At 48.5% G+C, this 26,877-nt stretch overlaps 1 protein-coding gene across 11 annotated transcripts in view; it reads right to left on the bottom strand.

The window, feature by feature from the left end:
- COL13A1 (collagen type XIII alpha 1 chain) overlaps positions 1-26,877 on the bottom strand; it is a 93,075-nt gene that overhangs the window by 38,702 nt on the left and 27,496 nt on the right. The window contains exons 3-18 of one of the 11 annotated variants that reach the window (XM_075025367.1): positions 25,969-25,976; positions 23,299-23,325; positions 20,679-20,714; positions 20,018-20,044; positions 18,222-18,272; positions 14,354-14,389; positions 12,848-12,874; positions 11,713-11,739; positions 10,589-10,615; positions 10,455-10,481; positions 10,141-10,167; positions 6,102-6,167; positions 2,319-2,435; positions 1,778-1,819; positions 886-912; positions 75-110 (exon numbers count right to left, since the gene is read on the bottom strand). In XM_075025367.1, the coding sequence (XP_074881468.1) occupies positions 75-110; positions 886-912; positions 1,778-1,819; positions 2,319-2,435; positions 6,102-6,167; positions 10,141-10,167; positions 10,455-10,481; positions 10,589-10,615; positions 11,713-11,739; positions 12,848-12,874; positions 14,354-14,389; positions 18,222-18,272; positions 20,018-20,044; positions 20,679-20,714; positions 23,299-23,325; positions 25,969-25,976 (608 nt within the window). Of the gene's footprint in view, positions 1-74; positions 111-885; positions 913-1,777; positions 1,820-2,318; positions 2,436-6,101; positions 6,168-8,015; positions 8,073-10,140; positions 10,168-10,454; positions 10,482-10,588; positions 10,616-11,712; positions 11,740-12,847; positions 12,875-14,353; positions 14,390-18,221; positions 18,273-20,017; positions 20,045-20,678; positions 20,715-23,298; positions 23,326-23,484; positions 25,013-25,968; positions 25,977-26,877 lie in introns of those variants that run through there. The other 10 variants (XM_075025363.1, XM_075025361.1, XM_075025365.1 and 7 more) reach the window with 10 other exon arrangements.

The following is a 26,877-nucleotide window of genomic DNA, read 5'->3' as shown; positions in this document are numbered from 1 at the left end:
GATTTGCAGACCTGATCCTGCAAGGCATCAGTGCAGCTTAATTCATTTAACAATATTGGAGCTCCCTTTCTTACCTTTCTGCCAGGGTATCCCTGAATTCCGGGGTCTCCCTGAAAAAGGCAAAAAAACAAAAGAAAGTGATGCTTGGCCTCAGAAGGACAAATGCCTGCCCTTTTCTCTAGGGCAATGCTGGGATGGAAGAGCATTCCATGGGGAAAGTCCACCTTTTGCTCAGAATGACTCCACTGAGTTCCTGATCCTTCAGACCCATGGGTCACTGTTACCTGCACTGGACTGAGCCCTAGCAGGAAAGGTGCAATAAGCACAGGCAGCTGGATAACTCATGCCAGCTCTGTGCCCCAGCTCTGCGATTCCTACCTCCTCACCCCGGCTACATATCTCAAATAAAAACAAATGGGGGTGGGCAGTTGCAGCTGAAAAACAACAACAACCCCCCCCACCCCCCCCCACCCCCCCCCCCCCCCCCCCCCCCCCGCTCGCACTTTGGCAAGTGAATAAATGGGAAACTGTGGTGGAGTTAACAATAGCATTGCAAAATCAGTTCCTGAAGCACTGGTAAATGTTTTGAGAATGGAAGAAGCCAATAAAGCTGTGTGTGGCAAAGAATTTTGCAAGAGGGGCTGATGAGGCGTGCCTTGCTCAGTCAAGATGCAACTCAGACGTGTCGCCTGGACAAAACCCATGAGTCAGCACACGGGCTGGGCCCCAAAGGCAATACAAAGCTGGGTTAGAAATCTTTCTCAGCTATTTGATGTAACCTCCTTTCCCCCTCCTCCAACCATCAAAATGTACACATCTCTCCTAGCCAGGAGTGTCCACCTCTGTTTATCACCTTGCTACCTCTAAGTGAGGCAGATGTCTCACCTTTGGTCCAGGAGGCCCAGGTAAGCCCTGTAAAAAAAATCAAGAGACACTGGAGTTGGCAAATGCAGACAACATTACATGGACTGCAGGGTGATGGGAGATGCTGACTGCTTTGGTTTGAAATGCCCCTTTACAGAGATGATTTGCACTGGTGAGCTCAAACATCCCCAATCTATTCTTCATGTAGATGAATACTATCTTAACCCATACACCCAAATAAATTCATGCCCATAGTGCTCCACCACCCCCCAGACCTCGTCTCGCTGAATCTGAAGACCAAAAAGCTGCTTTGCCTTATGCATTGTACTCCAGAATCTTTTCTGTTTCTCTGGCTTTGCTTGGGAAACTTGTTCCCAGCCCACTGTGCAGCTCTGGAGTAAATCAGCCATTTGCAGCTTGCTCTGACAAGCTAAATGAAGAGAACATATTAACAAACAAACCACTTGTGTTTTTAAATGAGAAATCACCAATTTACCTGATATGAACCATGAAGCATACCAGATATGTGTGTACGTAAACATAAATAAACAAAATATCCATGCAGGACCTGCCTTCCTGATGTGGTCAGACAGAAGGAGAAAACTACTGTAGGTATGCTCTGATGCCTACATCACCCTTGGTGTTGCCTGCTTATGGCAATTCAAATGTTCAGTCATCGCATCCTTGGCTCCTCAAAGCTCAAAGAGAGATGAGGATGCTGGCAGAACACCCAACCCCTCTATCGTGTGTGCAGAGGCACTTTTGCCTCAGGGGACAAGATCTGCTTGTCCTGCTAGCAGGCCTTGAAACCTCTTGGAGATGGAAACTCCTTTCATGCTGCAGTCGCTGCAGGGCCAGCATGTCATGTTTCTCCCTGTAGCTCCCAGGAATGGAGCTGGTTTCTGGTACTCACCTTTCCGTCTCTGCCAGGCTTCCCTGGTTCTCCCACTCTGCCCTGTTGCAAAAGAGAGAGGCACATTAACAGGATTCTCTGCCCTGTCCCCTGCCATTTAGCAATGGCATTATTTTAAATAGTGTTTCTGTTTTCACCCTCCTTGGCTGCTTCCTACCAGCCTGAGAACAGGACAGTGGCAGGACTTCAAAGGGGTTGCAGGGACTCTTATCAGTCAGGTTTCTGCTGTGAGCAGGACAATTATACCCTGTGTATTACTTCCTCCCCGTGGCTGTCTGCAGAGGCTAAGGAGGAAGAAATGGGCCTGGCATCACCCACTCACACGTGTGTGTCCAGATAGCAACAGTGCAGGGCGCACACCTCCGCCTTCCCTCCCGCTCACCCTCCTTCCTGGGAACTTCTTCCTCCCCGCACATTCGCATCCCCTGCGAATCTCCTGTCTGTGGCTATCTTGGCTTCAGACGAGGCAACAAAGGCCAGAGGAAATTGTCTGTGCCCTAGGGAAAGAGGAAGCAGAAGGCTTTTTTGTAATTGGACTTACAGGCGGCCCAATTGGCCCGGGCTGTCCTGGGGTTCCTTCGGGTCCAGCTGGTCCAGTGGGCCCTGGTGGGCCAGGGGGCCCCGGGGGACCTTGGATTCCTGCTTGTCCTTGTTCACCCTGCGGTTTGTTAAAACAAAGGGTTATCAGCAGGCAGAGCAAACCCTTCACACCGCCACCCCAGGGGCCCAAGGCAGGTCAGCCTGGCTGAAGCAGATGAGGTAGAAGCAAGTCCCAGGTTAGTGCCAGGAGAGGTTTCCAAGAGCAAGGGAGAGCCCCACTGAGGACAACCAGGCTGCCTGGGCAACAGGAGCCAGCACCCTAGGGCTTGCAAAGACATCTGAGGCCACCTTGTCAGAGCTCTCTTTAAAAGGGATCTACAGATGGCTGAGCAGTCCAAAGAGATCTTTTTCTTCATTGAGTCAGTCGAGTACAATTTATATGTCAAGGAGTAACATCTCTTGAGCTTCTCAGGAGGCTTTCCAAAGCACTTGACAGTCATATGTGAAGCAAAGCCTCCCATGACTACACTGGCACTTCCAGGCAGAGCCACAGTGTCTTACCTCAGCCTATTTTTTTTTCCCTATGCTATATTTGTTGGACAACACTCCCTCTGTTTTGCCAAAGACCAAAAGTAGAAACGCCACAAAACCAAAAGAAAATAACACGATCATCATGGCATTTCTGGAGCCCGCCCAAAACAGGCCTATGTATGCCAGGCAGAGCCTGTTTTTGTAAGATTTAACAAGCTAGTGCGTGCAGAGCCACCTGCCATTTTAAGCTCTCTGAAACGAAGCCGTTTCAGCCGGTTCCTCCCCAGGCCCCTCAGTAGCCATTCGGTGGCTGTGGCTCATGCCTCAGCAATGTCATCTGGCCCAAAGGACCTGGACTTGGGACCAAGCGGCGCTGAGGAGACAGTGGGTTGGAAACACCACATTTGAATTCCAGACTGCTGATCTATAATTGATGAATCCAGCAAACTCCTAAGGCACCGTGGCACCCATGCTAAGTGTTAGTCTCATGGGCTCGCCTCCCATTCCCCCTCCCTAGATAAAATATCATGACATCCTACTGCTAGCAACCCAATTTAAATTTGAAAAACTCTCCTGGATGGATCCACGGGAAGCTAGAAATCAAACATGGTTGTTTCTCAATTATAAATCAATGTGTGTGCAGTTGGGTCTCTGCTGCATTTATCCTCTCTACAGCCTTATACGCTGCTGGGTAAAGCTAAATCTGCTCTCACGCACTTTTGTGTGCAGGAGAATGCATGAAATCTGTCCCCTGCATGTGTTCCTACCAAGTGCGCTGTTTATCCTGGCTGCCTTTAGTAAAACATGCAGATACAGGGATGTTTGCTTTATTTAGAATGATAAATGAAAATAATAAGCTGCAAATTTCATCCCTTCTGCCATGAGCCGTATTAAAAGAAAATTTCCAACACATGGGCCAGGCTCACGGGAAGCTCAGTCATGTGTGGATCAACAGCCCTTCTCCTCAAGAGAGTTGCCACCTTGCCGTCCAACCTGCAGCCCATGCTGGGAAGCCTGCTGGGCCGGGCAGGAAAGGTACCCTCTCTTTTCCCGGTCTTGTAAGTGGATCCTGGCTCACCCCGTGGCCCATGCAAGGGAATGCAGGATCCTTCCTCAGCTTCCCTATCCTCCATACTCAGTGCTGTCCAGCCATCCTGTAAATGGTCTTGTAGCTTTTAAACTCGGGAGGGAATTTGGATCCAATGAAGACAAGAGGTTTGGAGGACACTGGAGTGTATTTCCAGATTTTGTCTTGCCCTGACCTCTCAGCCCAGCTTCAGAGACTTCCCTCCCACTACATCTTACAGCACCCCATCATGGGTGCACTAAAGGGTGCATGCAATCTTATAGCACTCCCACCATGTGTGCAGCATGGGAAGACAAAGGGGGCTTTGCCTCTCTCCCTTTGGCTCTCCCTCCTCTACTTTCACCTCAGCTGCTGTCAGCCCAGTTCCTGCTCCAGATTTAGGGCACTAAAATGCAGCACAGTGCTGGGAATAGGTGCTGGCACCCCGGCAGGGGATGGGGAGATGGGGAAAGCAGGAGCCCTGCCCCAGTGCAGGGAGTGGGTGGAAGGAGGAGCTCACCCAAACTCCCGTTCGCATTGCCTTTGCTTTGCTGCCTTGGACAGAGCGTGCTTTGTCTAAGTGAGTGCCCGTCCATGCAGATCCTTAAACACGCAAAACGTTACTACCACATCATTATAGTCTTATTAATGCACTCAGCAGAAAAAGACACCCACAGAGCTAACTGGATGGTAAGTGGATACAGTAAGCTGGAGATCAGGTGTCATTTTTATCAGATGTCATTCTATATCTTTAGCTATTGACTGGAGCTACTTTTCGGCTCTTTTAAACACCAGTTAGCCACCTGATTGTGCCCCAGCAATGCAATGCTTGTTCAGCCTTCTAACACAGGTCTCTGCTAAGCCCATGTCTCTGCTAAGCCTAAGCCCTTGGGCAAAGCGCTCTTGCTGATGGGCTGAGAGGCAGCAGCAGGATTTTCCTCTCTCAGGTGCTGGTGCTAACATTTATTTCACAGCCTAACATTTTTTCTTAGTATTCATACATTGGGCTCCTGGAATTGCCTGGTGCTGGCAGATCTGTAGGAGTGGATTACACTTTGTTGCACTTAGAGAATGAATACAGCAACACCAAAACCGATTGTGGCAAAATTATCCGGTGAAGTTAGCCTCTGGGGACAGAGGGAATTTGCAGCCCTGGCTGACGACAGGATGCAGGGCAGCTATTCAAGTTTCCCACTTCATCCTGGATACAAACTTCAGCTTTCAAAGCCTTCCCAAGAGGTCAGTCCTTGGCCTGGCTCTCCAGACTGTCACTCTGAAGGGCAACCAGTGCAAGCCGTGGGGTTTGTGCAGTTTGAATGCTGAATCGACAGAAACCGAACTGAGACCATGGGCTCAAGTGATAGGGTCAGGATTTTGCCAGCCCTGGGCAAAGACCAGGCACCTCGTGGTAAAGGCCTGCAGTGCAGACTGCAGTTCCTTGCTAGCATCTGACTGTCTAGACAGGCAGGGGGGTGACAAAACACAGCCACTTAATAGAGGGTGCCCAGCACACTTCAGCAGGGTAATTACAGTGGTTTGTCCACACAGGAAAGTTAATCCCAATTGATGGAACGAGGGAGCTTAAAGTGGGCTCATTAAAATCTACATGCACTCTGACTATGGACACTTTTATTCACTATTCGTAAGTCCATAATTCACTTTATGAATTCATGCCCGAACTAAACTAAACATGAATTATGGCCCTGGAAACCAAAATAAATGTGTTTACACAAAGATTTAATGCAATTTAATGAAACCATTATAAAAGCTTATTTAAACACATTTTCCCAAGTGTCTCAGACTAGACTAGCCCCTAGAAGAAGCGTTTGCCTATTCATTCATCCCAGTTAAATTTCACAGACATTAGCTGCATTTCAGCAGGAGGTTTCTAAACTCTTCTGGAGATTGAATATGCAGGAACTGACTCCTTAAGGTAGGAGACTGCTTGTTGACAGTCCCGAGAACAGTTTCATGGCCCATTTCTTTTAGTTTAAAAAACTGGCTTCACTGCATTTCTTTTTAGCCACATTATCACATCAAAGATTTCCTCTGCTTTAAAGAAAGTCCCTCAGCTCTGCCCGAACCTCTTGGAAACCCCTCTGTAGGGGAAGAAAGACAGGTAGCAAGCTGATTAAAGGCAAGCATCGGGGTAAGCTTAGAAACAGGCAACAAGGAGGAGAAGTCTACCTGGAAAGTGCGTCTCTTTATGACCGGAGGTGGAGCCAGCCGCACTGAATTGAGGAGAGGCAACAGCTGAAGAAGATCAAACCAGAAGGTCACAGGGCAAAGGAGGCCGTTAGGGCACCAAGAGTCAGAGAGCAGACAGGGGAGAGAACAGAGAAGAGGGGAACAGAGAAATTGCCGTGAAAATAAACCCCCGCGTGAGAGCTGCGCACGGAGGGCGCGCAGCACAGGTACCTGCCGGCAGACCTCTGAGCTCCTCCGCGCCGTGCGTTGCTAACAGGGAGACTTGCCATGTGCCAACCCTGGCAGGTACAGGGTGGCCACCCGCCAACCTGATGCTCCCGCTGCACAGAGCTTTTACCACTTTCTCTGCTTGAAAATAAAACTTACCCAGGGGATTTTTGACTCAGCTCCACTGATGTCCTCAGGCAGTATTTACTGCAAGACATCCCCCCCACTGGCTCTGCTAAGCTCTCCAGTGACAGAACTGTTTCTCTTAATTTCTATTCATCAGATTTGAGGCAACTATCACAATGACAATTTTCTCCAAGTTTTCCACATGCGGTTTCCTAGCTCTATCCATCTTCCCTTACAAGAAACATGGTGTATCTCCAGGCCTCACCCTTCCTCAGGGTGTGGAAGGGAGTGGAGAGAGGCTAGCTGGGGACAGCAGCAGGTATCAGGGCCAGCAAACAGGTCCTGGCATGGTGCATTTAGCTGGGCAGACACAACCCTCATGGCCAAGGGAGAAGACTAGGCCTTGGTGCCTGAGCCCTGAGCAGGGTTATTGCCTTGGGAGCCTGTGCATTGCTTTTCCTTGTTTAATAGTAACATCAGCCTCTGACTGCTTATAGCCAGGAATGCTGCCTTAGGGCACAAAGCTGACCCGGACACACAGAAATCAAATGCACTAAAGCTCAGGAGCATTTGTTCATCCTTCTGGTGTATCCAGTTTCCACTTGCATGCATGCTGCTGTCACCCTGGCACCCACTGTGCCGGCTCCAGGCCCAGGAATGCTCCTCTGGCCTGATCTACTTTCCTGTTCCTATCAGTTTTCCATTGAAGCTGCTCTTGATTTACACAGGGAGAAGAGAAAGAGGCTTTCTGTGCTCAGGCACAAAAATGTGTCCCCGTGTGCAACGTTTCCCCATGTGAGCTGTGCGCTTAGATCTGAGAGGTGTGCCCATAGGTCTCCCACCACAGTAACCGTATGCATCCAAGCAGTGCACTTTAATCCCTTTAAACATCATTCTTTGTGTTTGCAGAGAAAGCAAGGATCCAGTCCTGTTGCAAAGTGAAGTGGCAAACCGATATTACAGCATCGCTGCTCTGTGATCAGGCAGTTGTGTTTGAATGCACTGATCCAGACAGCCAGAAGCTATTGCAACAAAAGCAGTGCTGCTGGAAAACCAGTTAGGCTGATTTTATCTGAAGGAAATCCTTCTCTTTATAAAAGACAGTGCAGGAGGCCCCATAGCTCAGGAGAGTGTTTGGGACTGCACTGATGTTCTCAAGGGGGATGTTGCTGTAAATCCCCACACCCTCATGCTAGGTGCGCCCAGCATGTCTGCACCAGTGACCCAGACACAGCTGAGCTGGCTTTGCCTGGCTCCTCAAGTGCTGAAGTGTACCTGAAATATTATGCAGCTTACAGGGAAGCAGAGGGAGGGTGCTGGAAAGGATAAGGAGGAAAATGGAGAGAAGCAGTCTTGAAAACAGAGGCAAGACCCAGCAATGGATTCAGGTGCAGGTAGGAGAGTTTAGAGAAGAAACCTGAAGCCTCTTCCACCCAGCTCCTGCCCTGCCCCCTGTGTCCCAATAGCAAGTTTGTTTCAGAAGGCAGCTTGCAATATTGGATCTGCATCCTCGTGCCTTTGCATCAGAACTGGGTCCTGTCAGATCGTTACCCCACAAACCTTCAGCGTAAGGATCTGGTTAGAGCGCAGGGCTGCAAGGGTGGTACTTAGGTATTCCTAGGGGACAGTGAAGACAGGTGACACAAATGGGGTCAGTTAGACACACGGCATTTCTGAGAGCAGACGGAGCACAGCTGGTCCCCCCTTTCCCTGAGCTGAGCACCCTTCCCAGCGCAGCACTTCAGAGCAGCTCGAACGGCCAGCCCACACCGAATGGGTAGCCCCATGCCTGGGCTAGTCCCTCACAGCAGTGCAGGCCATACAGACTCATACAGAAAAAAAATAGGAAACTACAACACGAGCCAAGGCATACATCCTAACCTTATATTTCCTTCCTAAGAAAACAAAGACGAAACAAAACTGAAACAACATCCCTGGTTTTTCAGGATGCTGTTTTTCATTTCCTTGCCCAGGACATCTGACAAAGGACCTTGTCAACCAGTGAAGCAAGAACAAATTGCAATTCAGTCAGATGTGTAGCATTTTTACAACAAGGCTCATCCTAATTTTCATTTTGGGAAGAAGAGAGGGAACTGCTGATTTGCGCCTGTGACCAGACCCTTCAGGACAGCCCACCCTTGAGCTGATCTGAGGACAATCACCCTTCCTGTGACCACATCTCTGCCTTGGAATGACTCGTGGGCTTTTTAAAATGTTGAGCTTGCTGCCTCATGAGACCAGAAGCACCTCCATGAGAGGTAAGGAAATGTCACCAGGTTTGCTGGGATGTGAGGCTTTGCACCCGTCCTTTCCCCACTGTCACAGCCCTGCAACGTGTCACCCTGGGGTGCCTACAACCCCAACCCACCAAACCAGTGTGCCTTTGTCCCCAGGTCTGAGCCCAGGCTACTCCCAGTGATGCACAACCTGCATCTCCGTTTCCCAGTGTCGCTGTGGGTCCTGCCGCCGCTTTTCACCTTGAGCACTGAGGACAGTCAGAGCCAAGGGCTGTAACAGGAACCCAGGACACCGCTTGGGTGAACATTGCTGTTAGTTTCTTTTTAACATAACAATCTAGTGAGCTGGCTCACCTAAATAAACACAGCTGACCGGCTATTATTGTACTGGGACTGGCACATACCTACGGCCCCCTTCTCCCAGGCTGCCAGCCGAGCTCTCTCCCCTGCCTCTGCTGCTCAGAGCATCCAGGGCCCTGCTCTCTCGGGGCCAGGGACCAGAGCCCAGCTAATTGTCCAGAGGCCCGTCAAAAATAAACAGAAAGCCCTTAAGCCTGTCTCCCTGTACACCCAGATTACAAATTCCAGCCACTTCATATGATGTCGTTCCAATGCAATTCCAGTGGATTTTCAGCACTCCGGTTGTTTTTAGAGGTGGTTAAATTTTACCACTGTAATCCCCTCAAACCCCATGATGTACTCTCTCCTCTCTTGGCTGCAGTACGTGCCAGCCAGGCCAGGATGAAGAGGCAAGTGGGGCAACATCCCGGCTTTCATTAAACAGTTGCTGGCACCAACCCTTCTTCTCTGCCTCTTCTTTGGAGGCAGAAAGCCCACCAGGCTGGGGGACCAGCTTACCAGGGACCGTGGCCAGGGGTGGTCAAGGCAGGGAGCACAACCCTTCCTCTTGTCTCTATGCAGGGTTGAGATCAGCATGAGGGAGAAGAAAAAGGGAGGAATGACGAGAGACTTTCCCCAAGGTCTGCAAACCCCGCACCGCTCCTGGCCACACAACCACAGCAGAGGCTGTGGAAGCAGGACGGAGCTGGTGCAGCAGCACAAGGTGTGAGTGGATGACCTCTACTCCTCCAGAAACACCAGGTTTCCTTGCGTTTTGGAGTGAGGACACGGACCTTTCCCGCTCCGGCACAGAGCATGGCAGGGTCTCCAGGAAGCAGCAATGACAGCATTTAGCTGGGGGTCAGCCCTGATGGGTAGGAACAGACCGGAGAACCAACATCCCTTCTGGAAAACCAACATCCCTCCTGGAAAACCTTATCTGCTGCTTTTCTGTGAAACACATCAATCAGCCAAGCGCTGCCCTCGGGGCCCAGATGACGCAGCTTGTTAATGAAACGATCTATATTTCCAACAAAAAGCCATTCAAACGAAGGAGGATTAACATGCAGGAAGGCACGGGACAGACGATAATAACACTAATGACTTACCCTGTGCGGGTACTCTGCACACTGACCCTGTGAAAGAAGGGGATTAAAAGGAAAGAGTTTAAACCACGAACAGAGAGGACCAAAATAGACACATGGGGTCAGATCCAGAAGGTGTAAATCATTGTGACTGTATTGAATTCAGTGCAGCTACGCCAGTTTGCACCCAACAAGCGCCCTGCCTCCTGTCCCGTATCCCCAGAGCCCTCTCTTCTTGCTGTATTTCTCAGCCACTCAAAGTCAGACCAAGCAGCACCAAGTCCCTTCCATGCACACTTTTTACATTTAATTTTCAACATGTGTCCCATTAAAGTTACCTTTTCTCCTTTTTGTCCTGGGGGTCCCTGTGAAAGAAAAGTGATAAAAAAGGCCTCAGTAAATGAAGGAGTTCAGTGCATGCAAGGGGAAAGGGATTAGGAGGAGGTGCAATTGCAAGAGATGGGATACTTACGGGTTGTCCTCTGGGACCTGCAGCACCCTTTAAAGAAACATAGTCATGAATGCGAGATGGATTCCCATTTACAGTGACAAGAAGACAAAAAATCTCAGCGTATGGAGTAGGTGGAAACTCAGTTTTTAAAAACAATTGTGGAGAAAATTCCCAAGAGAGATCTGGGTTCTCTTTGTTACTCTGGAGGAGTGAAAATGCACACATGTTCTGGTTGCACCACGGGGGGGAATTATTAAAAGGAGAGGGGAAAAATCATCAGGAAGACACACCCTTATTGTTCCCAGGACCTCAGTTGACAGCGCATCCCCTTGGTCAAGGCACTGGGATCAGACCAGAAGCAGCCAGGACTGAAGCCTGAGCTGCAACTGCCTGAGCTAGGATTGCACAACAGAGGGACGTCAGCTCACCCCTCCACCGCGGAGCGGGGAGGGGCGATCTTCAACATATGCTTGCCAGAGGGTTATATTGACACTCAGGCTCAAAAAACAGAATTAGCAGAAGAAAACATTCAGCATTTCAGTGAGCAAAGGTGACTACAGAGCTGCTAGCTTGGCATGCTCGAGTTTGGGGATTTCATCACCAGAGATGTTGAGAGGAACAAGACCGCATTTGGGTTTCCATCAAGCGCGGCCTAAGTTTATCATTTTCAACCAAAAGCATTTTAGTACAATGTACATATGAAACAGAACTTCAAGAGGGAGAAAAAAACCAAAACACATTTAATACAAAAAATATGTGCTTTTTGTTGTTGTTAGATAAGTTGAAAGCTGCCAGATGGGTTTTCAGAAATCTTTCCATCAATTTTTACTTCTGCCGTGAGGCCAACCATGAAAAATGTCAGCTCCCAGAGTATATTTAAAGAACATAATTGCTAAATGCAAGGAAAACATATCCCATGCATAACTAAAGAGTTGCTGTTGTGACATGATGAATCTGATAGCCATAATGTAAAAATTACAGATGTGCGCCCCAGTACTGCTATTATGAAGTTACAGAATTAGGGACGCAGCTAGTGCATTAGCTGAGCTAAGATCGCTACCCTGCCTATGAGCTCATTTCCAGCTGAGAGGCAACATCATTTCAAACCAACGTGTCACCCACAGGCAAACATGTATTTTTTTTACCATCTCGCCCTTCTGTCCAGGATGACCCTGCAAAAGAAAGAAAACACATATCAGCTTTGGCCACTGCAGTCTCTAGAAGATGTTGACTTAACCCACTTACCCCTTGCCTCAGGAAGCACCCACAATTCCTACACCTTGTCAAGGGAGGTGCAACACCATGCAGGTGGAGCTTTGCTCAGACACCTAACAGGACATCGTTCCCTGCTACCCCAAATGCTGAGAACAAAGCTCTGGAGGATGAATATGGGGTGCAAAGGCTCTGCGGGGCATGGCTGGGACACAGTTAAGCCCCCCTCGGGCTGGCAGAGCAGCTTCAGCTGAGTGCAGTGCACTGCACCTTGCTGGGGCTCATGTGTGTGTCCCCAGAGCAGTACAAGAGAGGGGCTGCTGGGTCTCTTTTGAGGGTGATGTTCCTCACGGCAAAATCAGGGTCCAGTTGTACGAAATTGAGTGCCAGAGGTATGTGCTACCAGCTCCTTCTCCATTACAGCATGGCTGGAGGAATTGTGGTGGGGAACTTGGCTAAGTGGATGCCTCGAGCTATGGGTTTCACGTCAGCTGGGTTCATAGGGAAGTAGCTGTATTTGTGTCTAGCTCTCTGAAGGATGGGAAGAACTTCGGTCTCTCTCTCTCTACTACAAAGCTGATTATAAGGAGGCTCTAAGGACAGCATCGAGGTCTTTATAGGGTCCTTTCCTCTTCTACTGCGACTCTTTGCAGCATAGCAGCAAAGAGAAAGAAGCTGTAGGGTCGACTTCAAATGAAGCTGTTGGCTAAGGCAGAAGGCTGGTGCCCAGGGGAGCTGCTCTGTCTGATTCAGGGTGGGAGTGCCTGCTAAGGCTTCCCCTGCAGCAGCCAGGCTGTTGCACTTGTGAAGTGCTATTTTATAGATTTGCCTAGAAAGGAAGCAGCCACACTCTGCCTTCCCTAATCTCCTGACTCCTGCATCTCCCCCAAGGCATCTGTGGTATCCTCCTGCCTGCCAACCTTCTAATTTTCTTTTAATCCATGCATGTGCATGACATTGCAAAATAATCCTCTTAAAAAAAACATACTTTATAACACGCAGGCTGGCAGGACAGTGGGACCTAGCAGGAGGCAGGGCAGAAAGCCTTGAGGGAAGCTGTTTGCTTACCGGTTTGCCATCCAAGCCAATAGGGCCCTGAAATAAAAAAGGAGAAATGATGAGAAATGCCTTCACTGGGGTGTCTGTCCATCCGCCGCAGCAAGCACTATGTGTCACAAGATTGCACAGACTGGGGAAAGGATGAAGAGGTGAGGTGACTCTCTCTACCCTCCTGCCAAGTCCTGGCAGGTCCCTCGCCCACTGGGTACCAGCCCAGCTTCCTGATTGCTTCTGCAGGGACCTGCTCACTGTCAGCCCATTTCAGCAGCAATGCTGGAAAAGAGAAGGGAAGGGAGGAAGGATTCATGGGCAATTTGCAAAAAACCCTCAGCATTTCAAATTCTGCAGCATCCTGTAAACTAGTTGAAAATCAGCAGTTTTCTTGAGGCTTTGATTTAAAAAGGCACCCCCCTTTGGGGAAAGAGGAATTTTTGCAAATGATAGAATAATAAAAGTGTCCCAGGGAACAGGTGACATACAGCTCGGCAGCATGTTGAAGGTACTATTTGATGAGAAACAGGCTCCGCAGAGCACTGTCCCACCCGGCACTTTCTCATGAGCTGGGCTGATTTGTTTTCTGTTCCTCCAAAAGCCAAAGACCACAAAGGCCTGGAGAGATCTGCTTCTCCTCAGCCCAGGGGCAGCTCACAGCCCCCCTTTTCGCAAAGGGCAGAGCCTCAGAGCCCTGTCAGACGGCTCGGAAGCTGCCAATTCCTCCCATTTTCCAGGCGTGAGAGTCTCCCCCGCAGACCTGCTCTGGCACATTGCGTGTCCTGGAGCAGCAGCTGAGTTGCCTGGTGGGAGCAGGGATGCAGGGGGTGTTTGTGTTTGCCTTAGGCTTCCTAGTTGTCCAAGATAAATGCATAAGAATAAATAGCAACTGTTTGAGTTCTCCAGCAGCCTCAGTGTTTCAGAGAGTGTTGCCAGCAACTGTAGGACTGAAAGGAAATTTGCTTTGTCCTGGTTTTTTTTTCCATTCCCTTGCCCATCTGTAACAGTGTTAGAGAAAAATCCCCCCTCATGCTTTTTGTCCTTTCCCTTTGGCACGAGCAGGGTGTTCAGCCTAGCATGGTCCCCGGCTGACCTGCATCACGCAGGGCCCCATTTGGATCACAGGCACTTGCTGCTATTGCAGTATCACCTAAAGGCTCAATTAAGGTTGGAATTTCACCTACCTAGGGTTTTTTTTCTTTCTTTGGGGGTATTTCTTAGGGTGGTTTTCTTTTGCTGAACAGATCTGGCTTCAGCTATGTTATTTTAACACTTGGGGTTTTTTTTTAAATTAATTTCCTTTCGGAGTTGTGTGGTTTGGTGGGTTTTTTTTTTTTTTCCCTAAGTATCATTTAAAAGGAAAAAAAAAAAGGAAGAAAAACAAATGAAGAAGAAATTACTTTTTCCAGTGATATCAGATCAGTTCCTTGGTTTCAGACAGAAATTATGAGATACAGCAAGCACTAATGAGGCTTCCTAGTAATATCACACACCCATACCTCATAAATTAGCAGTTACACTTACCGGGAATCCAGGAAAACCTCTTGTTCCAGGCTGTCCCTGGGAAGGATGAAATGGAGACAGCAGTTTAGAGGAACTGAAGTGGATTTTGATGGACCCTAAGTCCTCTCTATGGAGCCTTTCCTCCAGCCTCTGCCCATTGATCCTGCGACTCTCTTCAGAGTTACCCAAGACCCAATCCCCCTCCAAGGGGAAAGCGTCTTGGGAAGGAAGGGTAATCTCTCATCCCCACTCCAATTTGTACAGGGCCAAGAAAATGCTGGAGCAGGTCCAGTTTGGACTGCAAGCAGCTTCCTTGAAGTTTCTACATTAATTAAATGGGTGTCCCTAGCCCATACACTAGGCTTTTGGAGTATATTCCAGAGGTTGAGCTCATTTTATAGCAATTCTTGCTGCCATAAACTGGAGGCGTTTAGTGCAGGGTGCTGCTCTGTGCAAGACAAACCTTGCAGGTCACTGGTGTCTAAATACAGCCATCCCTCTTCTCCTCCCCCCATCTCATGTCCCAGTGCATTCATTTCCCTCACAAATAATTCTGGAGGAGAGATGATTTTTTTTTTCTTTTCTGTTTTTTTCCTCTGAGAGCTAAGAGAAAAAAGAGAGTTAGGTAGTGTGATGAGAGGAACATGAGCACCAAGTTCTTTCCCCTGCCTCTTTCTGGCTAGCCAGCATTGGCTACCAGTTTGGGATCGGGTACAGCAAACACTGGCTTGGGATGTGTTTGGCAGCTTATTCATCATGCACTTAAAAACACTGAAAAAAAGAAAACGTCCTGACTGTTAATTTTTCATAGTTCTTCAGTTTCTGGAACCTGTGACATCCCAGGTCACAGTTACCCTAGATTTGTGGGTATCCAGTAAAGATACTATTTTACTTAAGGATTTTTTAATCTCAATTTCCTGAAAAATATGTGAGCCAAGTCAGGAAGCAATATGGACCAGACTTCAGCAGATCTGGAAGCACACCCACGTAGATGGAAACAGCAGGATGAGGTGAATCCTGTACCACACTCATTGAGTGACCACTGCGGCATCTTGCCTTCCCTGAAAGCCATACTATGATGCCAAAAAGCCCAGGTTTCTTATGTATTTTCATGCTTTGCTTTGGGGAAGAAAATGCTTTCTTAGGCAATTTGAGATACCATGACCAGACTCTGAGTCCCACAAGGGTTTCCTAGGAAAGAGCTGGGTATGAACAAGGGTTTGCTTCTGAAAAGAAAGGCACATGGGTACATCTCTGCCTTAACCAGAGCGATCTTGTGTGGTGCCGAGGAAAGGGAAGGGGAAGGAGGGAAAGGGCCTGCTGTTCTGCGAGGCTGAGGTTTGCCACAGCAAAGCAATGATAATCCCTTGGGAGAGAGCTCAGAGCCACATTGGCAGGAGAAACCTTCACCTTCAGGTTACCTCTTCTCTGGACTCCCTCTATCTGCAGAAAAACTCAATGAAGGTTTACCCCTTAAGAGGATGGGGCCAAATAATCTCTTTGCAGAGTTTGAGGGATGCCCCTACCACAAAATGCCACATGTTCCACTGAACAGTTCTGGTTTTATACACAATGCTACCAGGACCTAATCGCATTTGCACTGTTTTTTTAGTTCTGCAAAGTTGAACTTGGTCAGCTTTGCTTTGCAAGATACATATAAAACCACCTGGTCCTGTTGGCCAGTGACCAGGAGGGAAGATAGGCTATAAATTCAAGGATCTGTCCACCAGTGGTTTCTGAAAAGGTAAGAACCAAGAAAAGCCTAGCCACAATTCATTAATTTTGGTTCCCTGTTCGACACCTCCCCGGACAAGAAGTGCTAAAAAAAGAATTAGGGAGAAAACCTGGAAATGGTGCAATTTGGCTTCCTCTGTAGACTACAGACTGCTGCCTCTTTCTCCTTGGAGGACAGCAAAGTGATTTGCACGGTATCAGGCCAAAACAACAGTTCAGCAGCGAGCGATTCCAAGAGACTGTTTTTGTTGGGTGGCTGTTTTTCCTTGTCTTCTTTTTAAAATGTTGATCACATGAAGTATGTAATCCTGGGAGCTGCCAAATCATGGAGACTGTCTGTTTCTGCCACTATCGGCACACTGTCCCTCTCTGGCCAGAAGTTAAGCAGCTCTGAGCTCAAGCAAAAACTTTAACCTCCAAACAAAAATCTGGAAACTATTTGTCATCCCACGTCTTTCCGAGTGGCCCCTTGGCCAGGGTTTCCGTGTTTGTCTTCAGTGCTCAGCCATCCTTTTGACCTATCACCAGCTCCCTGGGAAACTGGATCATCTTCACAGTAGGCTTTGGGGGTGGAAGTGTGGGGTTGTGCCAGTCCTGGCACCTTGGGGCTTTGACTGGTATAGGCAAAAGCCCATTTTAAATATCATTTGCCATCTAAGTCTTCTGCTGCTTTGGAAATGCAATGTGTCCTGCACTTTTCCAAATAGCAGCAAAGGCAATAAGGCAAAGCAGCAGCACCAAAGCAGACATTAAAAACTGTCCTGCAGACCAGGCATATGTCCTTCAAGAAGAGTGGTGCCTGTCTCTGCAGAACCTACAGTGACAGGGACTGACAGCTTTTCCCTTCAATTTCTATAACCACACTATCCAGAAGGCTGAGAGCTACAGCTTGTGAGAAACAGCAAAAGCGACGGGGCATCTACCCTCCAAAATCTTCTGTTTGTGGAGCAGGGTGGTCTCACTCAGAGCTTGGCATGCAGAGACCTGCCAGCCCTTCCTCCTCACCTGGCCACGTAGGCAGGGACCATCTGCTGGGTATAAAACACTTGGGGAGACCTGTCTGTGTCTTGGGCTTCGGTTCTGTCACTTCTCAAACTCCAGCATGCTGGGCAGGTGGGCCTGGGAACCAACAAAGCTGTTTCTTATTAGAAACACTTATCATGGGGCTTTTGTAAAGTTAATTGGAAAGCCAGATGTAGCCACGTGTTCGCACTGCCTAGGTCTCTCTCACTTGACCTCTGCTGTGAAACAAATGTTGCTGGCGGCCCATCCTCTCTGCAGGTCAAGGATGGTGCTCTTCACAGGTTAATCAAAATCGGAAGTGCCCACTGGGAGGGAGAATTGAGTCTCCGGGTCTTTTTTCATGGAAATCTCTGGTGGAGGCTGTGCAGGGATGAAGTGGAGAGAACTGGCTGCATCCGCACAAAAGCAGAGGCTTGATGACTGAACCACAGCACAAGAAACATCCAGCATTTGGGGCACATAAATGCTCCAACCCTTCACGTTCGTCTTTTTTTATGACCCTATCCTTGAAAAAAGCTTTGTCTGGCTGACTCGTTGCACCTTGCAGGGACACTTTTGCTGGAAGAGGGTGCAAAATCCTGCCTACACTTTCCTCGACTCCCCAGTAGCTAAGGGACTTTCCAGATAGTGCTAACTGTGGTGTCGAAGAGTTTCCAAGACTTTGGGTACTTGACAAGGACCTCTGAAAAACTCTGAACTACCCATCTTTGTGAGTTCCCCACTCACCAGCTTAGCTCTGATCCTGCTTTTCTGCAAAATCGGGGGGGGGGGGGGGGGGGGTGTCCTCTGCTAATGAAACCAAAGGCTGAAATTAGCCAGGCAAAGAGCATATTTTCTCCAAAAGCGGTAGCAGCCCTGTTGCAAGAAGGTAATATGCTTCTTCCTTTTAAATACAGGAATATGGTTTCCTTGCAAGGGAAGGCTTCCTCATTTGTTCTGGAGTATGAGCTGTAATTTCATTATATATAGTATATAATAGCAGTATAAAACCAAGCCTGGCTCAGCATGGGAACCACATTATACAGAGTTTTTGCTCTCTCCAGCTGATGCTGTGTCTTACTGCCCCTCCTAAGTCTTTCCCTGTAACTTGCCCACATCCTGCATCAGTCAAAAATAGAGAAAAGCCACTTACGGGTGGACCACGGGGCCCGATGACAGACATGCCCGCTTCTCCTGGTGCACCCTGCAGAGACACAAGGGAGAGGAAGAGGGGTGAAAAAAGAAGGAGAGGAAAATACGAAGACAGTTATATTCCCATCAAGACCAGGGTTAAATGAGGGTGCTCAAGGTGTGAGACCTTCAGGGCTTATGGGACAGCTGCTATTCTGGCCTCCTACAGCTCTTGCCCCATGCTTTGGGAGAAAAGATGTCATTTGGAGCTACTCAGATGTGCCAGAGAATGGAAGCTGCAGAGCAAGGAATACTATAAACACATAAAACAATTTCTGGTAAAACAGAGGTTCTGCCCCATTACAAGTGTGAAAGATGGCCTGAAACCCTTGCTGTTTCCTTCCTATGAGTCCAGCAGGACTGTGTCCTGCAGAAGAAAGAAAAGAAGAAGGGATGTGCTGGGCTTCAGGGAAATGGGAGCTGTGGGCAACAAACTGGCTGCCTCCAGAAATGCCTTGCTTGTGTGCTTCTCAAACTCAGTTGGGACGTGGATGAAAACAGCAAAGGCATTGCTGGAAAAGAAAACAGCTGCCCCTCCAGCTCCTAGCCACCCACGACGTGCAACGGGCAGGACATGTCCCCATCTTTGGAAAACATGGCGTATTCCTGAGAGGCAGCTCCAGAAGCATCCAGGACTGGGGAGCTTTGGGATGGAGCATCCCATAAACCAAGCATCCTGAGAGCCAGCAGAGCTCTCTGCAAAACAAAGCTGGGGCCTGCCAAGGACCTAGGACTCTCACGGAGGGCTTTGGGGAAGCACGGGCAATCAAGAGTGATTTTTCCGTTGTTTGTTTGTATCTATCTACTGTCCCTTCACATTGAAAGCTTTGGCCAGAAAGAAATGCAAGGACAAACAGAGAAAAAGCAGTATGGCTTCAGGCGGTGAAATCTTGGTCTGTTAGATAATGTTTGTTGGCTCCAATTAGCAAGCAGTAGCTTGAAAGCAAGGAAGGAGAATCTCTGTCCTACCTTGCCCTTCCTTGCTGTGTTTTCTCTCCATCTCCTATGAAGAGGAGCAAATGGGCCTGGTATGGCAGTGCACAGATGATCCCCCTATCAGGTAAATATTTACCCCTTTCCTAGTTTCTAGACATTGTTATTCAGTTATTCACACACTCCAAACACCTCAATTTTGCTGTTCTCACGGGTGGGAGGTACAGCACTGGGGTAAAATACACTAACACTGAAATGTCAAAACATGGGGGCCAGCAGTAGGATGCTTTGCAAACTACCACTTCTTTGCAGCTACAAAACACCAATTCGCTGCATGGCAAACAGTTTGCGAGATGGCATCCCACAGACTTAAACTACACCATCAGTTTTCCTTAGGAGGAAGAGGTCCCACCATGTCAGAAATAGGAGCATGCCATGCCATTTTCTTCCTTGCTATGGCTTACACCAGGGATTGGGCTAACCTGGGAGGTGGAAGGGAGCTGCAGGTTGATTAGGGCAAGTGGAGCAGCCAGCAGGGAAGAAGCTCAATGGTTAAAACCCAGGAAGCCTCGAGGGGAGCCCTGCGTGTGCCCGCTGGCTCTTATGCTGTTAGTAAATTGTCATAAACAAGAAACACAGTCTTTGGAGGCTGAGTGGCCTTGGAAGGAATTTGGGAGATAAACTCGCATTGCCGGGGAAGAGGGGGCAGCCCAGGGAGGTGAAAGCCCAAAGCTGGCTGCAGCAGCCATGACTGTGACCAGGGAGTTTGGGCTGGCCCAGAGGAGGACAGTCGGGGATGCTGTGGGCTGCGAGGAGCTGACTCACCTTCTCTCCAGGTTGCCCTTTTAGTCCCTGGGTCAGTGGCACCCATCGCAGCCACATGCAAGAGGGTGCGGGGGGGCGGAGGGGGAGAGAGAGAAAGAGAGAGAGAGACAAACACAGGCATCAGTGGCAAGGGCACGCTTCCCCACCCCAAAACCCTGGCTATGGGGCTGGGATGAGTAGGGTGGCCTCAGGTCCTGCCCCAGCCCTCTTCCCCATCCTAACCCTGGGATGCCAGAGCAAAGAGCAGCTCCAAAATACAGCACTCAGCCAGGCAGGGGATGGCCCCCTTTGCTCAGGGCAGAGTTATTTGGAAAGGGCAGCTGCCGGTGGCAGGCAGGGGTGCGTGTTAGCAAGCCCACAGTTAGCAAGCCCAGCCGGCGCATGAGGTGGCAGCAGGAGGCACCCAACCGGGGGGGATGCTGAACCAGAGGCGGGCCTGAGCAATACGGCAGAGGGATGGAAACAGCCCCCCCGGCATGTATGCAGTTTGCAGGGCTGGCCACCCTGCTGCGACAAGGAGAGTCCCTCAGGTATGGGGCTCAGGGAGGGTGGCTTTGCTCACGCTGACAGCCACCAAGGATCATCCTGAAAGCCCCCCCAAATTCTTGCAGGTTGGAAGAGGATAGGGAGGACAAGGTACATGCAGGAAGTTTCAACTTACCGGCCGCCCAGGGATCCCCATTGCACCTTTGTCTCCCTGGCAATTAAGGCAAAATCAGAGGCAATTGGAAACTGGCCAAAAGCAAGGTTATAAAACAGCACAAATGAGCTATGCCACAGACGTGGCTTCGTGCTGCAGTGCAAGTGTCCAGAGATTTTGAGAGAGGGAGAGAGCAAGTTAGAGAAAGAGTAAAGTGTGTTTGCATGTGCCCAAACCTGTCTTTAAGAACGTGCATAAGCCACCAGTTCACTTGTGCATATGACAAACCAGCACATCTCACAACAGAAATTACATATGGCAATTTAGGCAGCAAAAGAAGGGCAAGAGTTTTCAGTCTAACAAAGTATAATCCCAATTTCCAACACTTCATAAAATCCGGGTCCTGGGAACTGGCTTCCTGCAGTAGCCAACTGTCACATTTTTCTCTTTCTTTACCAAAGTCATCTGGGTGTTAGCTATTTATTTATAGAGTTATCACTTTAAAACAGGATTCTTTTAGACTTGAAAATATAGTCCTGTCCAGAAGCAAGAGAAAAATGTGGGAAAACAAGCTGACACAGGAAAAAGCATGTCTGGAAGAAGACATATGAGCAGCTGTGTTCAGTGTCCTCTACCCCTTTGAGATACTTCCCAGTGCATTGTCAGAGTGTGAACGATCCTAACAGTGGTTTGGGGAATGACTTTGGGTCAGGTGACACTGAACAGAGCCTTGTAAACACATGAACACAAGACCGGTGGCAATTTTCTTCAGCCACTTCGCTACAAGGCAGTTTTCTGCCTCTTACAGATAAATTTAACTACGCAATTAAAAAAAAAAAATCAACACCCTCTACATTCCTGGTCACCAAAATTGAAGGCTGTGCAGATTTGGAAGATAGCAGCTGATTCCTAAAGGATCTTGATGATTATGGCTTCAGCGGTCATGTAGCTTTTTCTCTATACTTTGCAAAAATGACGTGATAATAATCTCTCAGTTCTGTTTCCAGCAATGTTTGGGGTTTCCTTATGTAAAACAGAGTCTCCCTGCCTGTGGCTGCCTGCATCTGTAGACATAAACCTAGTTTTCTTGTTTCTGCAGCTGAAGACACCAGCCCCATCAGTGCCACCTCTTTGTGCCTTCCCCCATGTTCAGTCCCAATGTGTGTGAATGTAGTCTGAAATCTCTGGAAGGGGAATGCACTTAACTCTATTTGTTTTGCCAGGTGTACACAGAGGCTCCTTTGGCCATGCATCCCAAACTCAGACATTATTGCCTGGGATCAAATTGTTACCTGGTGAAAGTTTAGCCGCTTCCCTCTGTGGAGCTGGGTGGCCATTCAGTATCAGGGGAATTCCTTTCCATGCAGAACATGTTTTGATAAATTGAAAAGTAATATATGCTTTGCAAAAGCATTTCTTGCAGATGGATGAAACACTAAACAGCTGCTTTTTTTTTTTTTTTTGTAGATGATATGAGAAACTGCTTTCTTCTAGGGTTTTAGGTGGGTTCTCAGTCCCACTAGTATTTGTCTGTCTCTGTGTGCCAGCAGCAAGCAAAACTCCCAGTGTCAGCGTCTTGCCCTGGGATTACTTTGTGGCTGCTGGAGAACATAATGCTGAGTTTTCCTGTGCTTTTAGTCCCTTAAATGCTGCTTTCCTCCAGAGCTGAGCTCAGGCTGATCTCCCTCATGGTTTGAGGTAAAAGCTGATTTTGTTTCTCCTGGCTCTGCTGTGGCTGGTGCCCGAGCAGGAAGAGCCCGAGGTCAGGGCTGAGCTGTGTCAGGTCTCCAGCGAGTACCTGGTGTCGGAGTGGTACATGACGGCACTGTGTCTGGTATGCGACTGCGCAGCGTTACAGCCCTCCAAGCAATAATAGCAAAGGGGGAGCTCCCGGTAGGACAGCAAATAAATGCCAGATGTTTATAAGGAAAGGTTGTCTGTGACAGGGAGCCAGGAAAGAGCACTCGCAGGTGGATGATACCATGTAGGTTGGTTACAAAGTCGTGCAAAGCTGACTGCAGCTCCCACATCGGAGCTAGAGAAGCATGAAAGGCAACAAGCAGCCTGAGTCAGGGGCAGAGCCAGCAGCACAGTTTCCATTTTGTTCGTTAGGAAACTGCCCAGTAGGGCTTTTGCAGTCTCCAGGTGAGCAGCAGCCTGCGGAGCAGGGAGCCATCACCAGGAAACATGCAGCTGTAACCCCAAACCCCACATTCCTTCCTCACTCCTGACTATCTATCTCAGATGCAGATACTGTTATTATGGACTTTTCCATTTGTCCCAGAGTGACCTAGGCCTTTTAAATCCTGCTGCAATTAGCAAGCCCCATCAGCAAGAATACTGCACACTGAGTGTCTTCAACCAGACCCTCAAGTTGACAAAAGCATCTTCTAATGTAGCATGTTTCCCACATGCAGGAGGATTCATAGGGATTATGTTACCCTTAAGTTTGGTCCTACAAAGCTCCTGTGGTCCCTACTCTGTTACGAGCCATGTCCTGTTTGCAATATGCTATTCCGCATCAGGTTTGCTATGCGAGATCACTACCTTCTCCCAGCTTACGAATCCTAGAGGCCTGCTGATGAAAGTATTGCCAGACGGAAAGCATGAGGGAATGAAAAAGAAAGAATGAAGTATTTACCGGGAGCCCTGGTCTTCCTGTAAGGCCCTGAAACAAAATACACAGAAACGGCGAAAGTTAGCTTCACACTCTGAAGGGAGGGCTTGATAAAGAGACGAAATCACATGTAAGAGTTTAGGAAAGGGAGTGGTTAAAAACTCTCCACAGCTCCTTGACCATCAGGTCTGATTGCTTCAGTTTCCTAACCTCCTTTTTGTGAAGTTTTCTCTCCTTTCGGTATGGCTGTACCCACAGCTCTTCACACGGCTCTGAAGGTATCTGCAAGTCCACGGAGAACAACCTAATTACAGGGCTCTGACTTTTTTCCTTCGTTTCCATCTGCTAAATATTATTTTTTCATGTATGGAATTGCTGCAGTTGCCACAGAAATGTTGCATGTTCAGAAATGGGAGTGAAAATGTCCGTGAGAGGATCTTTTCCTTCGGATGTGGTCCAGACGGCAAAAGAGTCCGGGAACCTCAGGACTATTGCATGATTTCATCATTTCCTTCCTTTGCCCCTTTTAGTCCCAATCTCACCAAATTTCTTACATGACTGCGGGTTGCCCTTGCCTTCACCAAAGCCTCGACTGCCTTCAAGAATAACGGTGGGAGCATCTGTGGGCAAAGGAGAGCATGAAGGCCCCTTCTGTTGCTGGGGTGTTGCTCATCCACTTCCCTGGCTTTTCTCCTGGTCCATCTAGACTACAAGCAGGGCTCAGTGCATTTCGAATGCATATTTCTGCCCATCCTGACACTCAAGCCAACACCAGCACCAGGGGCTCAGCCCCACTGCCCAACATGTTGCGTTTTGCAAGCTGGGAAAGAAACCCGGGAGAGAGATGTGGGGCGGTCAGCACTTTGGGGATCGCTATCCAGAGCGATGTGTATGACAACCAGCCAGGCAGGAGCCCAGGTCTGTTGCTCATAAGCCTGAGTTTGCATGCGGTTTTAATCACGAGAAATATGAAGGGGGAAGTATTTCCTATGGTGACATGGAGGACTCTGCTTGAATCTTCAGCAGTGAATTTTTGTTCACGGTGACTGAGCGGGTCTTGCTCACCAGCCGATCAGAAACCCAAGAGGTCCTGAAGGAGACCAGGGTGCTGTTAGCCCAAGACAAATTCCACTTTGGCTAACGACGCTCGGTCTGCCCGACTTCCTCTTGTTATTTCCATTGGCTGCAGCATTCCTTGCAGTCTGTCGTGAACGTCTGCATGCGGAGACAGGTTCAGGGGTCGCAATAAGCCGGGATACGGTAGCATATATTGTCAGCACTTCTCTGGTGGTCCCACGTGTTTCTGCCAGGCTTCAATCTTTCATTACGATATTAAGTTTCTAACCCTCTCGCTGCAGAGAAAGCCTGGAGTGTGCGTCTTCCTCATCCTGCAAAGGTGCAGACTGCTCTCTGGAAGACGTCTGCGTTGACCTATTGATTTCCCTCTAACTTCTCACAGCAATAATAGAAATGCCAACACCGCTACCAATTTTGTGCCAACATATGCCTGCCCAGGGTGGAGTGGCAGGCACAGCCCGGGATGGGCTCCACTTGCAGCCCCCTCCAGAGCAGTGCTTTCTTCCCAATAATGCAAAGCTAACGCTGAAATACATCCACTTCAGTGGCCAGTCCTGAAAGCCCCTGGGATAAGCTATCACTGAAAGTTTGCGTGGATCTAAGCTTCCAGCTGTAAAATGCTTTCAGACCTTTTGGCCTGGAAGGTGCAACATTTTGGAAGATTGTTGTCATTAAATCAGGCTGTGCTCGTATATCTGTGGGAGTTCACTCTATAGCATTTCGACTTGATGAAAGGGGAAAATAGGTTGTGCAGCAACTACTCCTCCTCAGAACGTCATCTGCAAACTGTTTAAGACATTTTTGCGTGAACAGACAAAAGATGACTACCGTATGTTTAACTTCTCATATTCCTTCACAGAAACCCAGTATAGTTACTCTATTGTACATGAATATAAACCATTTCCTCTGGAAGGACCGTGCTAGAGACAATATAGCGTTTCTTTATAATCCTGAGAGATGTCAATACATGGCCTCATTCCTCGCATTGCTTCTTCTGGTTCACTGTGGGTCTCTTAATAGCTGTAAGCAAACTTCTGCAATAACCTAGCTATTTTCCTGAAGCCTAAATCGTCTGCGCTGAGGTTTTGCATTAGCTAACATTTGAAAAGGAAGCTGTCAACACAATTTTTCCTCTGAAATTGATAGTTGTGCAGCTATACTTGAAGGCCCAACAGTTCAGCAAGCCCGAATGAGTAGCAGGGAACAAGTCCCTACAGCTCAGCTCCTGCCATGTGTTTGTGATCTATCTTTCCCTTTTTTGCAAACACGTCTCGTTCAGCGCGTGGCATCCATTGCACGTGAAGCACATACAACCGATTTGCCCGGGGTATGTGGGGCCAACTGGTAATACACAGATATCTGCACCCCTCACGTTTGCCATGTCCCCGTCCCTGCACTCCCTCCATCTCACCCTCGGAAGCTGTAATGCAGCCGAGAGCAGTCCCACCCCAATACGGGTCTTGAGCACCTGCAGTACTTGCTCTTTGGGAGATCCCAGGGTGCCAGGACTGCAAAGGTGGCTACCGCACCAGACACCACAGACAGGAGATTTTGCTGGTTCATGCCCTGCAAATTCTGTGTCAACAGCTTCTAAAACCATACGGGTTTGGTACTTACAGGTGGACCTGAAAGAAAAAAGAAAAAGAAACAATAATTAATTTTTTTAATGCAATAAATCTTAACAAGAAGGGCTAGATAAACACATTGTACCATCTTTTGGGGTTGATCCTGATGCTGCTCCCATTTGCTGATGCACTTTCACCAACTCCCTGCTCATTAATTAAGGTATCCCACAACTACCAGCACTGCTTACAGTCACCATGAGTGGAGGGAAGCCTCTGAAAGCCCTGTGTTGGGAAGGCCATGTAAGTAGGACTATTGACACTGTTACATTCATTTTTGGTCCTTCAGCATACAGGGGTCCCCTCCATGACCATGACACTGCTGAGCATGGGGGACTTGTCACTTGTGTGACTCCCCCTCGCATCCTGCCCATCCCATGGGGTTGAGAAAGTTGAATCTGGGGAGGTGAGAGCCCCTTTGCTGCTAAAATGCCTACGCATTTTCCACCAGCATCAGTGATCTTGCAAAGGCATGAAAAGGTTAACAAGGAAACTACAGCTGCTAGGTACACATCAGGTACCTTTCCTCTTTAGTACAAGCTAATTTTCCCCTTTGCTTCTGCCTCTGTTCCCATAGGAGCCAATCATCTGCCCTCTTGGAAGAAATTCCCTGAAATCCTTCAGGTTTCTTTTATTTTGGAAAGCTTTTTGGAACCTGCCAGTGTGGAGCACTGCATCTCCCTTGTACAGAACCATTGTACAATATATATCAGGGCTTAAATAGCACGTTTCTTTCATCAGTTCCCAGAAAATTCCTCAAAATCCTGACAGATATTGTGTGTGTGGAAAGAAACCCCTGGACTCACTATTTTGTGGTTTCCTCTCTGTGGGAGAAGCAAGACACACCATACAACTGTCAGGGGTTTCTACATTTCCCATACTTTATAGACACTCTATTTTCTTT

Source organism: Buteo buteo, chromosome 4, assembly GCF_964188355.1.
Source record: "Buteo buteo chromosome 4, bButBut1.hap1.1, whole genome shotgun sequence".
NCBI classification, from domain to species: Eukaryota; Metazoa; Chordata; class Aves; order Accipitriformes; family Accipitridae; genus Buteo; species Buteo buteo.
The sequence above is the reverse complement of the archived record's forward strand: the minus strand, read 5'-3'. Positions and strand labels throughout refer to the sequence as shown.